The sequence below is a fragment of the Oncorhynchus kisutch genome, linkage group LG17 (assembly GCF_002021735.2).
Source record: "Oncorhynchus kisutch isolate 150728-3 linkage group LG17, Okis_V2, whole genome shotgun sequence".
Lineage (NCBI taxonomy): Eukaryota > Metazoa > Chordata > Actinopteri > Salmoniformes > Salmonidae > Oncorhynchus > Oncorhynchus kisutch.
Window position 1 is genome coordinate 85,886,712 of NC_034190.2, and position 14,114 is coordinate 85,900,825.

General features: G+C 43.7%; 1 protein-coding gene across 5 annotated transcripts in view; it reads left to right on the forward strand.

The window, feature by feature from the left end:
* Positions 1-14,114, forward strand: part of LOC109908392 (transcription factor E3-like) — a 36,677-nt gene that overhangs the window by 12,323 nt on the left and 10,240 nt on the right. For all 5 annotated transcript variants that reach the window (XR_004203757.1, XM_031794871.1, XM_031794870.1 and 2 more), the window contains exons 3-5: positions 2,930-3,170; positions 3,770-3,994; positions 9,781-9,876. Coding sequence is in view for 4 of the 5 variants with exons in the window: in XM_031794871.1 (XP_031650731.1) it covers positions 2,979-3,170; positions 3,770-3,994; positions 9,781-9,876 (513 nt within the window). In the remaining variant the exon portion in view is untranslated. The remainder of the gene's footprint in view (positions 1-2,929; positions 3,171-3,769; positions 3,995-9,780; positions 9,877-14,114) is intronic.

Consider the following 14,114-nt stretch of genomic DNA (forward strand, 5'->3'; position numbering starts at 1 on the left):
CATGTTATCTCTGACCCATGGCAAAATGTGTAGAATTGTAGGAAATTAACAAAAATTCTCTCTGCTATCAAGAGGGGGGACCACTTAAAATGTTTTGCTGGTGAGGTGGCTAGTTCCGGTTCTGACTGCATTTGTGGGTATGGATGTGGTTACACAGAATCACGGGCCACTGATGAGTTCAGAACCACGGCTTCCCAGTGACTGAATCAATCAAGAATCCACTTTGAGAAAGATGGTGTTTAGAGAAGAGGGTTAAGGTGTAAGGTAGACATATCCCCTGTGTAAGGGTACTAGGGTTTAGTGTGTTGGATTTCTTTAGTTCAGATCCAGGTGCTTCCCAGTGAGTGAGTCATGAGCTGTTATTTCTCTGAATGGAAATGTATCTACATGTGACCACAGAGGTCTTGTGAAACAGTCTTCTGTACTTTCAGTCGTCTCTGTCTGTAAACGGACTTCTTCTAATCAAATCAAATCATATTTTATTTGTCACATACACATGGTTAGCAGATGTTAATGCGAGTGTAGCGAAATGCTTGTGCTTCTAGTTCTGACAATGCAGTAATAACCAACAAGTAATCGAACTAACAATTCCACAACTACTACCTTATACACACAAGTGTAAGGGGATAAAGAATATGTACATAAAGATATATGAATGAGTGATGGTACAGAACGGCATAGGCAAGATACAGTAGATGGTATCGAGTACAGTATATACATATGAGATGAGTATGTAAACAAAGTGGCATAGTTAAAGTGGCTAGTGATACATGTATTACATAAAGGGGGGAGACTATATCCCCCGCAAAGGGGATAATGTATCTGCTCTAATGTAACAAGAAGTCTGAACTCTGACCTCAACTTTGCTACATATTGTTGTAACTACATAATATCATCACTTCCATTTATCGCTGAGGTCTGCCTCTTTATCAAGGAGACTGACAGGTCTTGTTGTTTTTAAAAAAAATGAAATTGTATTTATTCAGGGGAACCCAATTGAGACCACTGCCTAATTTAAAATGGTGCCCTGAGAACAGACTACATACATAAAACACACACATACCAACTACACGACAGCTACAAATACATTACTTTCGGAATTGATTCAGACCCTTTGTCTTTTTACCCCTTTACACTTGTGTGTATAAGGGGCGGCAGGGTAGCCTAGTGGTTAGAGCGTTGGACTAGTAACCGGAAGGTTGTGAGTTCAAACCCCCGAGCTGACAAGGTACAAATCTGTCGTTCTGCCCCTGAACAGGCAGTTAACCCACTGTTCCCAGGCCGTCATTGAAAATAAGAATTTGTTCTTAACTGACTTGCCTGGCTAAATAAAGGTCAAATAAATAAATAAATAAGACAGTAGTTGTGGAATTGTTAGTTAGATCACTCGTTGGTTATTACTGCATTGTCGGAACTAGAAGCACAAGCATTTCGCTACACTTGCATTAACATCTGCTAACCATGTGTATGTGACAAATACATTTGATTAGACTTTTCCATATTGTGTTACGTTCCTTATTCTAAAATGTATTACATTGTTTTTTTCCCCCCTCGTCAATCTATACACAATATCCTCCTATAATGACAAAACAAAAACAGGTTTGTAGAAATTTTCGCAAATGTATTCAAAATAAAAAACTGAAAATCACATTTATTCAGACCCTTTATTCAGTAGTTTGTTGAAGCACCTTTGGCAGCGATTACAGCCTCATGTCTTCTTGGGTATGTTGCTAGAAGCTTGGCATACCTTTATTTGGGGAGTTTCTCCCATTCTTCTCTGCAGATTCTCTCAAGCTCTGTCAGGTTGGACGGGGAGCGTTGCTGCACAACTATTTTCACGTCTCTCCAGAGATGTTCGATCGGGTTCGTGCTCTGGCTGGCCCACTCAAGGACATTCAGAGACTTTTTCCCAAAGCCACTCCTGTGTTGTCTTGGCTGTGTGCTTAGGGTCATTGTCTCATTGGAAGGTGAACCTTCACCCCAGTCTGAGGTCCTGAGCACTCTGGAGCAGGTTTTCATAAAAGATATCTCTGTACTTTGCTTCGTTCATCTTTCCCTCGATCCTGACTAGTCTCCCAGTCCCTGCCACTGAAAAACATCCCCACAGCAGGATGCTGCCACCACCATGCTTCACCGTATGGACGGTGTCAGGTTTCCTCCAGATGTGACGCTTGACATTCAGGCCAAAGAGTTCAATCTTGGTTTCATCAGACCAGATAATCTTGTTTCTTGCTGTCGTGCCTTTTACTGAGAAGTGGCTTCCATCTGGTCACTCTATCAAAAGGCCTGATTGGTGGAGTGCTGCAGAGATGGTTGTTCTTCTGGAAGTTTCTCACATCGCCACAGAGGATCTCTGGAGCTCTGTCAGAGTGACCATCGGGTTCTTGGTCACCTGCCTGACCAAGGCCCTTATCCCTCGATTGCTCAGTTTGGCCGGGTGGTCAGCTCTAGGAAGAGTGTTGGTGGTTCCAAACTTCTTCCATTTAAGAATGATGGAGGCGACTGTGTTCTTGGGGACTTTCAATTTAATTTACCACAGGTGGACTCCAAGTTGTCAAAACATCTCAAGGATGATCAATGGAAACAAGAGTCTCATAGCAAAGGGTCTGAATACTTTTTTAAGTAAGGTATTTCTGTCTTTATTTTATTTTAAATTAGCAAACATTTCTAAAAACCTGTTTTTGCTTTATCATTATAATGTAGTGTGTGTAGATTGATGAGGAAAACATTTTATTTAATCCATTTTAGAATAAGGCTGTAACTTAACAAAATGTGGAGAAAGGGAAGGGGTATGAATACTTTCCGAATGCCCTGTATATGGTTTTAAACTGACCTGACCCACGTCCTTCATGGTCTGCCCCTGTAGCCTGTTTTAACATTTGTGTTTTTTAAGGTGACCTGACTCTGTCCCCATTCTCTCCGCCTGCAGCCTGTCTTCACCCCCCTCTGATACGGCGTGTCCTTCCACCAGCTTAGTGATGACGTCTCGGGTGTTGATGAGGCAGGAGCTGATGCGCCAGCAGGCCAGGGACCAGGAGAGGAGAGAGGCCCAGCAGCAGGTCTCCTCGGCCCAGTTACACACCACCGACTCCTCCCCAGCCATCTCCATGGCCCCAGAGCATACTGAAGCCCGACCACCCCCTGCCCAGGTTCCTGTGGAGGTCCTCAAGGTAAGGTCATATGACCACCCCCTGTTCAGGTTCCTGTGGAGGTCCTCGAGGTAAGGTCATGACTTTCCTGAAACTCTCGGAGGGCTGTTGGGTTTGCAATTCACTAGAAACGCCTGGTCTGTTTGTGTGTCAATGAAATGACAGTTTGAGCGTTCCAGAATTGCGGACATGATGATAATAATAAGATACTATAGTGCAGGAGTCCTGCAGTCCCCCAAACACATAGACCATCAGCAACATGGGTATGAATCACAACCCTTTCACCCTGTTTCCCTACATCTACTGTCAATACATCATCTGGAGGGCTTGAGGAGGGCTGGTCTTGAGGAGGGCTGGTCTTGAGGAGTCCTGGGTTGGTTTTGGAGAGGACTGGGTTGGGTTTGGGGAGGACTGGGTTTGTGGAGGACTGGGTTTGTGGAGGACTGAGTTTGTGGAGGACTGGGTTTGGGGAGGACTGGGTTTGGGGAGGACTGGGTTTGGGGGGACTGGGTTTGCTTTTGACCACAAACGTTTTAAATCAAAGTGGGAGATGTTGCAGATACTGTATTACATTGTCTCTCTAACTAACCCCAGTGTCTCTCTCTCTCTCTCTCCTATAGGTTCAGACCTACCTGGAGAACCCCACTAAGTACCACCTCCAGGCCTCCCAGAGACAGCAGGTTAAACACTACCTCTCCTCCACCGTGGGGAACAAACTGACCAATCAGACGCTGGGCGCCTCCCCCTCACCTCACTCCGGATCCGCCCCCGAGCTCCAGCCTGCAGCCAGCAGCTCTCCTAGCAGCCCATTGGCTGTGCTCAGCCTGAGCTCCAACAAAGAGGAGGTACGGGCCAGATCTCTTATGAATATTACTAACAATAATAGATTAAACAAATTTTGGTCGAGGAATTCGTGAAATAGGTTGTATGGAGTGTAATGCAATACAATGTCATATTATGAATCTACAATGTATGTTCTTAACCCTAGGCAACATGGCCCTGGAGGCTCACTGGGATATTGGTATCTACACTACTCCAACAATTATCCATTTTCAACTCAATACGCGTCCACATTTATTTGTTTAATAACATAAATGTGCTGTAATTAAAACTGCTAAATGTTCTCTCTGCCTCATGACACAATGTGTAGAATTGCAGGGTATTAGATTTAAAGCTGCAACAACAACAACAACAACAACAAAATCTCTCTGCCCAAAATGTTATTATTTATTTACAAATATTTTGTCTCTTTGACAAAATGTATAGAAATGTGCTCCATTTTCTCTTCGATGCCAAGAGGCTTTAAAATGCTCCTTCCCAGAGACTTGGTTTGTCCGTCCACGCACGGTCAAAGTCCTTGTATTTTTTTATATCGTTTATTATTTGATTTACTTCCAGTTGTGTTCCTATTTTGAGGGGTGGGAGGGGGGGGGGGTCCCTGATGAATTTTGCTGTCACATAAAGTGGTCCCTGGCCCCAAAACGTTTGAGAACCCCCCTGTTCTATTCTACACGAGAGAACCCCTGTTCTATTCTACACGAGAGAACCCCTGTTCTATTCTACACGAGAGAACCCCTGTTCTATTCTACACGAGAGAACCCCTGTTCTATTCTACACGAGAGAACCCCTGTTCTATTCTACACGAGAGAACCCCTGTTCTATTCTACACGAGAGAACCCCTGTTCTATTCTACACGAGAGAACCCCTGTTCTATTCTACACGAGAGAACCCCTGTTCTATTCTACACGAGAGAACCCCTGTTCTATTCTACACGAGAGAACCCCTGTTCTATTCTACACGAGAGAACCCCTGTTCTATTCTACACGAGAGAACCCCTGTTCTATTCTACATGAGAGAACCCCTGTTCTATTCTACACGAGAGAACCCCTGTTCTATTCTACACGAGAGAACCCCTGTTCTATTCTACACGAGAGAACCCCTGTTCTATTCTACACGAGAACCCCCTGTTCTATTCTACATGACAATCGCCTCTGTTTTATGCAATACATTTCTATAACGTTGTAAACTCGTCAACTGACACCGCATCCTTTCAACACGCTTTGACCTAAATAATCCAACTTTATTCTATCAAACAAGACATACTGCAACTCTGTCTAGAACGTCCTCCATCTGTAAATATTCATTTTAACCACATCTTGTGTGTTCCATGTATATATATATATATATATATATATAATACAGTGTCTTGGTCTTTCAGTTCCTTTAAAATTCAACAGTAGTTTGTTCCCCCTGTAATAACAATAGAATGTTGTCGTAGACAAGTCTCACGGTGTGGAGGGTGTCTCTCTTTCTTGCCTTTTCCCCGTGTGTTTGGTTCCATGTTTGTCTGTCTGTCTGTCTGTGTCTGTCTGTCTGTCTGTCTAGCTGTCTGTCTGTCTGTCTGTCTGTCTGTCTGTCTGTCTGTCTGTCTGTCTGTCTGTCTGTCTGTCTGTCTGTCTGTCTGTCTGTCTGTCTCTGTCTGTCTAGCTGCCTGTCTGTCTGTCTAGCTGCCTGTCTGCCTGCCTGTCTGCCTGCCTGTGTGTGTGTCTGTCTAGCTGCCTGTGTGTCTGTCTGTCTAGCTGCCTGTGTGTCTGTCTGCCTGTCTGTCTGTCTAGCTGCCTGTGTGTGTGTCTGTCTAGCTGCCTGTCTGCCTGCCTGTCTGTGTGCCTGTCTGCCTCTGTCTGTCTGTCTGTCTGTCTAGCTGCCTGTGTGTGTGTCTGCCTGTCTGTCTGTCTAGCTGCCTGTGTGTGTGTCTGTCTAGCTGCCTGTCTGCCTGCCTGCCTGCCTGTCTGTCTGTCTGCCTGTCTGTCTGTCTGTCTAGCTGCCTGTGTGTGTGTCTGTCTAGCTGCCTGTCTGCCTGTCTGTCTGTCTGTCTGTCTGTCTGCATGTGTGTGTGTCTTTCTAGCTGCCTGTCTGTCTGCCTGTCTGCCTGTCTGTCTGTCTAGCTGCCTGTGTGTGTGTCTGTCTAGCTGCCTGTGTCTCTGTCTGTGTGTCTGTCTAGCTGCCTGTGTGTCTGTCTGTCTGACTGGGGCTGGCCTGTCTGCCTGTCTGCCTGTCTGCCTGTCTGCCTGTGTCTGTCTGTCTGTCTAGCTGCCTGAGTGTGTGTCTGTCTGTCTAGCTGCCTGTGTGTCTGTCTAGCTGCCTGTGTGTCTGTCTAGCTGTCTGTCTGTCTGTCTGTCTGTCTGTCTGTCTGTCTGTCTCTGTCTGTCTAGCTGCCTGTCTGTCTGTCTAGCTGCCTGTCTGCCTGCCTGTCTGCCTGCCTGTGTGTGTGTCTGTCTAGCTGCCTGTGTGTCTGTCTGTCTAGCTGCCTGTGTGTCTGTCTGCCTGTCTGTCTGTCTAGCTGCCTGTGTGTGTGTCTGTCTAGCTGCCTGTCTGCCTGCCTGTCTGTGTGCCTGTCTGCCTCTGTCTGTCTGTCTGTCTGTCTAGCTGCCTGTGTGTGTGTCTGCCTGTCTGTCTGTCTAGCTGCCTGTGTGTGTGTCTGTCTAGCTGCCTGTCTGCCTGCCTGCCTGCCTGTCTGTCTGTCTGCCTGTCTGTCTGTCTGTCTAGCTGCCTGTGTGTGTGTCTGTCTAGCTGCCTGTCTGCCTGTCTGTCTGTCTGTCTGTCTGTCTGCATGTGTGTGTGTCTTTCTAGCTGCCTGTCTGTCTGCCTGTCTGCCTGTCTGTCTGTCTAGCTGCCTGTGTGTGTGTCTGTCTAGCTGCCTGTGTCTCTGTCTGTGTGTCTGTCTAGCTGCCTGTGTGTCTGTCTGTCTGACTGGGGCTGGCCTGTCTGCCTGTCTGCCTGTCTGCCTGTCTGCCTGTGTCTGTCTGTCTGTCTAGCTGCCTGAGTGTGTGTCTGTCTGTCTAGCTGCCTGTGTGTCTGTCTAGCTGCCTGTGTGTCTGTCTAGCTGCCTGTGTGTCTGTCTGTCTGTCTGTCTGTCTGTCTGTCTGTCTGTCTGTCTGTCTGTCTGTCTGTCTGTCTGTCTGTCTGTCTGTCTGTCTGTCTGTCTAGCTGCCTGTGTCTGTCTGTGTGTCTGTCTAGCTGCCTGTGTGTCTGTCTGTCTGACTGGGGCTGGCCTGTCTGCCTGTCTGTCTGTCTGCCTGTCTGTCTGGGGCTGGTTTGTCTGCCTGTCTGACTGGGGCTGGTCTGTCTGTCTGCCTGTCTGACTGGGGCTGGTCTGTCTGCCTGTCTGTCTGACTGGGGCTGGTCTGTCTGCCTGTCTGTCTGACTGGGGCTGGTCTGTCTGCCTGCCTGTCTGTCTGACTGGGGCTGGTCTGCCTGTCTGTCTGCCTGTCTGTCTGCCTGTCTGCCTGCCTGTCTGTCTGACTGGGGCCTGTCTGCCTGTCTGTCTGCCTGTCTGTCTGACTGGGGCTGGTCTGCCTGTCTGCCTGTCTGTCTGCCTGTCTGTCTGACTGGGGCTGGTCTGTCTCCTGTCTCCTGCACCTTGCTATGTGTATTCAGTAGAACATGGTTCTGTCAAATACAACAGTTCCAGGTTAATGACCTCTGCACACTTCACACCACAGAGACTTTAGTTAAAGGTGTACTCCGCTGTCTGTCGCTCTGTATTCATCCTGAATTAACACATTACAGATTCAAGCTTTTTTTTTTTTACTTCTGGAGTCAAATCAAATGAATTTGCCCCTGAAGGGGGATGAAACAAGTTGTATTAAAATGTAATTTAACTGGATTTTAAATTCAGTTGGTCAAAAAAAGGTCTTACTCAGACAATAAGGAGGGGTTGAATTTCAGGAAGGAAGGAAAGAGCCTGAATGATAATAATAAGCCACGTCGTAGAATATTAGTGAATTTGTGCCTTAAAGTGCTGTGGTTGGGTTAGTTAGAGGTTAGGTTAGGTTAGGTTAGTTAGAGGTTAGGTTAGGTTAGTTAGAGGTTAGGTTAGGTTAGTTAGAGGTTAGGTTAGGTTAGTTAGAGGTTAGGTTAGGTTAGTTAGAGGTTAGGTTAGTTAGAGGTTAGGTTAGGTTAGTTAGAGTTTAGGTTAGGTTAGTTAGAGGTTAGGTTAGTTTAGTTAGAGGTTAGGTTAGTTAGAGGTTAGGTTAGGTTAGTTAGAGGTTAGGTTAGGTTAGTTAGAGGTTAGGTTGGGTTAGTTAGAGGTTAGGTTAGGTTAGTTAGAGGTTAGGTTGGGTTAGTTAGAGGTTAGGTTAGGTTAGTTAGAGGTTAGGTTAGTTTAGTTAAAGGTTAGGTTGGGTTAGTTAGAGGTTGGGTTAGTTAGAGATTAGGTTAGTTAGAGGTTAGGTTAGGTTAGTTAGAGGTTAGGTTAGGTTAGTTAGAGTTTAGGTTAGGTTAGTTAGAGGTTAGGTTAGGTTAGTTAGAGGTTAGGTTAGTTAGAGGTTAGGTTAGTTTAGTTAGAGGTTAGGTTAGTTTAGTTAGAGGTTAGGTTGGGTTAGTTAGAGGTTAGGTTGGGTTAGTTAGAGGTTGGGTTAGTTAGAGGTTGGGTTAGTTAGAGGTTGGGTTAGTTAGAGGTTGGGTTAGTTAGAGGTTGGGTTAGTTAGAGGTTGGGTTATGTTAGAGGTTGGGTTATGTTAGAGGTTGGGTTATGTTAGAGGTTGGGTTATGTTAGAGGTTGGGTTATGTTAGAGGTTGGGTTATGTTAGAGGTTGGGTTATGTTAGAGGTTGGGTTATGTTAGAGGTTGGGTTATGTTAGAGGTTGGGTTATGTTAGGTTAGGTTAGGTTAGTTAGAGGTTTTCTATGTATGACTCACCCTTTCTCACCCTGACTAAACCGGTCTAACACGCTATCTCAGTCTGGCTGTATGTCTGACCCAAGGTGTTGGGGAGACCAGTTATCAGGGAGACCAGTTATCAGGGAGACCAGGGAGAAGGCCAGCATCCTGGAGTCGCCTCTTCACTGTTGACATTGAGACTGGTGTTTTGTGGGTACTATTTAATGAAGCTGCCAGTTGAGGACTTGTGAGGCTTCTATTTCTCAATACTAGACACTCTAATGTACTTGTCTTCTTGCTCAGTTGCACACCGGGGCCTCGCACCCCTCTTTATATTCTGGTTAGGGCCAGTTTGCTCTGTTTTGTGAAGGGAGTAGTACACAGCGTTGTACGAGATCTTCAGTTTCTTGGCAATTTCTCGCATGGAATAGCCGTCATTTCTCAGAACAAGAATAGACTGACGAGTTTCAGAAGAAAGTTATTTGTTTCTGGACATTTGGAGCCTGTAATCGAATCCACAAATGCTGATGCTCCAGATACTCAACTAGTCTAAAGAAGGCCAGTTTTATTGATTCTTTAATCAGAACAACAGTGCTAACATAATTGCAAATGGGTTTTCTAATGATCAATTAGCCTTTTAAAATGATAAACTTGGATTAGCTAACACAATGTGCCATTGGAACACAGGAGTGATGGTTGCTGATAATGGGCCTCTGTACACCTATGTAGATATTCCATTTAAAATCAGCCGTTTCCAGCTACAATAGTCATTTACCACATTAACAATGTCTACACTGTATTTCTGATCAATTTGATGTTATGTTAATGGACAAAAAAATTGCTTTTCTTTCAAAAACAAGGTCATTTCTCAGTGACCCCAAACTTTTGAACAGTAGTGTATATGTGTATGTATGTATATATATATATATATATATATCCTCTACTGACCCCTGCGCTGTTTGTCTTTCAGATGGAAGATGTGATCGATGGCATCATCAGTTTTGAATCCGGTCTCAACGATGAGTTCTTTCAGTTGATCGACCCTGGACTACAGCTAGCCAACACGGTAGGTAGCCTTCTGTAAGTTGATGGACTCTGGACTACAGCTAGCCAACAGGGTAGGTAGCCTTCTGTAAGTTGATGGACTCTGGACTACAGCTAGCCAACAGGGTAGGTAGCCTTCTGTAAGTTGATGGACTCTGGACTACAGCTAGCCAACACGGTAGGTAGCCTTCTGTAAGTTGATGGACTCTGGACTACAGCTAGCCAACAGGGTAGGTATCCTTCTGTAAGTTGATGGACTCTGGACTACAGCTAGCCAACAGGGTAGGTAGCCTTCTGTAAGTTGATGGACTCTGGACTACAGCTAGCCAACACGGTAGGTAGTCATCTGTAAGTTGATGGACTCTGGTCTACAGCTAGCCAACACGGTACGTAGCAAAATATCATACCAACAACATATGACTATGCGTTCACTCCTGGAGATGAATGAATCATCTGTTGGCCCACTTCTTCAAGTGAAACACACATAGTTAATAATGGAATCCTCTTCTCTCTTCACTGAAAGTTGACCCTCGCTCTTATTGGCTTATCAACACATTGATAGCTGCATCTCTGTTTGTCCGTAATTCTTTTTTTTGGGGGGGGGGGGCAGTTGAATGTCTATTGTCTATTCCGAGAGAGTGGAATCCAGTCTGGCTGTGAGAGTAAACACACTTGTGACAGATGGCTAACAGTAGCCAGAACAGGGCCAGAGCAGGCCAGGGTTACAGCAGGGTAGGGTGGGGTCAGCATGGTGCAGGAGGATAGGGAGGGGGGCTGCCTGGGTGTAGAATGCTGATAGCTTAACTGTGAAGAATGTGGAGAGAGTTGGCCAACTAAGAAGACTAAAGGTTAGCTAACGGTGGACTGGAGAGAAAGAGAGGAGAGGTGTTTTTTCTCTCCTGAACATGTTTCCCCATTTCTCAACCGCCTGTTCTGAGAGAAAGGGGAAGCGGCTGAGTGTGAGAGCAGTTTGGTTCGGAGGGAGAAAGATGAGGATACTGGTTGTTCTGCAGGAGCAGCAGCAGCATGATGATAACAAAATAAACAAGATGATTGAGGTAAACTAAATTATTGTTGTTCTGTGGAATTTGTTTGTAGTTAGATGAGATAAGAAGTTTTTTTTTAAGTTTTGTTGGATTTGCTTAGGTTTTACATTCTCACTGAATTGATTTTGACATTGTAGCTGTCTACAGGGTCTATCTTAACTTGAAACTGAGATATAGACATGCTAGCAACGTGGTTATTACTGTATTCTGTTAATGAAACTGAGATATAGACATGCTAGCAACGTGGTTATTACTGTATTCTGTTAATGAAACTGAAATATAGACATGCTAGCAACGTGGTTATTACTGTATTCTGTTAATGAAACTGAGATATAGACATGCTAACAACGTGGTTATTACTGTATTCTGTTAATGAAACTGAGATATAGACATGCTAGCAACGTGGTTATTACTGTATTCTGTTAATGAAACTGAGATATAGACATGCTAGCAACGTGGTTATTACTGTATTCTGTTAATGAAACTGAGATATAGACATGCTAGCAACGTGGTTATTACTGTATTCTGTTAATGAAACTGAGATATAGACATGCTAGCAACGTGGTTATTACTGTATTCTGTTAATGAAACTGAGATATAGACATGCTAGCAACGTGGTTATTACTGTATTCTGTTAATGAAACTGAGATATAGACATGCTAACAACGTGGTTATTACTGTATTCTGTTGATCCTGTTGTGAATAGTAAATAATGTTGGTCATATTGACAGGCACGGTGCCTGTTAAACTGTTAGCACACTCTGCACGGTGCCGGTTAAACAGTTAGCACACTCTGCACAGTGCCTGTTAAACAGTTAGCACACTCTGCATGGTGCCTGTTAAACTGTTAGCACACTCTGCGCGGTGCCTGTTAACTGTTAGCACACTCTGCGCGGTGCCGGTTAAACAGTTAGCACACTCTGCACAGTGCCTGTTAAACTGTTAGCACACTCTGCACGGTGCCGGTTAAACAGTTAGCACACTCTGCACAGTGCCTGTTAAACAGTTAGCACACTCTGCATGGTGCCTGTTAAACTGTTAGCACACTCTGCGCGGTGCCTGTTAACTGTTAGCACATTCTGCGCGGTGCCGGTTAAACAGTTAGCACACTCTGCACGGTGCCTGTTAAACAGTTAGCACACTCTGCATGGTGCCTGTTAAACAGTTAGCACACTCTGCACGGTGCCTGTTAAACAGTTAGCACACTCTGCACGGTGCCTGTTAAACTGTTAGCACACTCTGCATGGTGCCTGTTAAACTGTTAGCACACTCTGCGCGGTGCCTGTTAACTGTTAGCACACTCTGCATGGTGCCTGTTAAACTGTTAGCACACTCTGCGCGGTGCCTGTTAACTGTTAGCACACTCTGCATGGTGCCTGTTAAACTGTTAGCACACTCTGCATGGTGCCTGTTAAACAGTTAGCACACTCTGCACGGTGCCTGTTAAACAGCACACTCTGCACGGTGCCTGTTAACTGTTAGCACACTCTGCGCGGTGCCTGTTAAACTGTTAGCACACTCTGCATGGTGCCTGTTAAACTGTTAGCACACTCTGCATGGTGCCTGTTAAACAGTTAGCACACTCTGCACGGTGCCTGTTAAACAGTTAGCACACTCTGCACGGTGCCTGTTAACTGTTAGCACACTCTGCGCGGTGCCTGTTAAACAGTTAGCACACTATGCGCGGTGCCTGTTAAAGGGACACTTCACCGTTGTTCAGCTTCATATTCATCATCTCCAGCACCAGCCCTAACATTATGATGTTCACACGCGTGACTGTAAGTCGCTCGGGATAAAGGCGTCTGCTGAATGACACAGTATATATTAAACACAGTATTTATTAAACACAGTATTTATTAAACACAGTATATATTAAACACAGTATTTATTAAACACAGTATATATTAAACACAGTATATATTAAACACAGTATATATTAAACACAGTATTTATTAAACACAGTATTTATTAAACACAGTATTTATTAAACACAGTATTTATTAAACACAGTATATATTAAACACAGTATATATTAAACACAGTATATATTAAACACAGTATTTATTAAACACAGTATTTATTAAACACAGTATTTATTAAACACAGTATTTATTAAACACAGTATTTATTAAACACAGTATTTATTAAACACAGTATTTATTAAACACAGTATATATTAAACACAGTATTTATTAAACACAGTATATATTAAACACAGTATATATTAAACACAGTATATATTAAACACAGTATTTATTAAACACAGTATATATTAAACACAGTATATATTAAACACAGTATATATTAAACACAGTATATATTAAACACAGTATTTATTAAACACAGTATATATTAAACACAGTATATATTAAACACAGTATATATTAAACACAGTATATATTAAACACAGTATATATTAAACACAGTATATATTAAACACAGTATTTATTAAACACAGTATTTATTAAAATGCCGGCTTTCTATGTTTTCTACATTGATTTATTCGAATGTTTTTTCTATGGTATGTTAATACTCTGTAAGCATGGCCACCGTGGGGACAATGGGCAAAGAGGAAGGAGTTTTAAAGGAACATAGGTATATTTAAAGATTTGTGTCATGTCCATCCATGGAGTTCTGTTTTTTTCTATGACTCCCAAAGTATTGTTCACATTGAGAGTTGAGTTTTTAGTTTTTCCTTCTGTCTTTTCACATTTACTGTTATTTTGTTTGTACATTTAGTGATTTATACCGACCGGTCAGTGGTTGCTTTCTGGTTGTGCTGTTTTGGATGAATATAATGTAGAGTGATTAGAGGTTGAAGCCTGTCCACTGGGCAGAGAGAGAGGTGAGAGGTCATTACCGTGTTATACCTTGGCTAGGGTTGCAAAAAAAGTCCAGTAACTTTCCCCCAAAATTCTGTTTTTTATTTTCTTCCAGAAATCCTGGTTGGATGTTTCCAGATTTCCCCTTTATTCTCTCCTGAGTCCAGGAATCTATTTTCCAACCAGGATTTCTGTAGAACCAGGGGAATTTGAGGAAAGATACCAGAATTTTGCAACCCGAACCTCGTCTGATATGTAGACATTAGACGGAGTCTGGAATTCACATGATCAACATTCCAGGGAAATTATCACTGGAGTTATGTTTTAGTATGTTGAGACTCCGAGACTTCTGACATCAAAGCACATTCTGTTGTTACTGCTGAAGCCTTCTG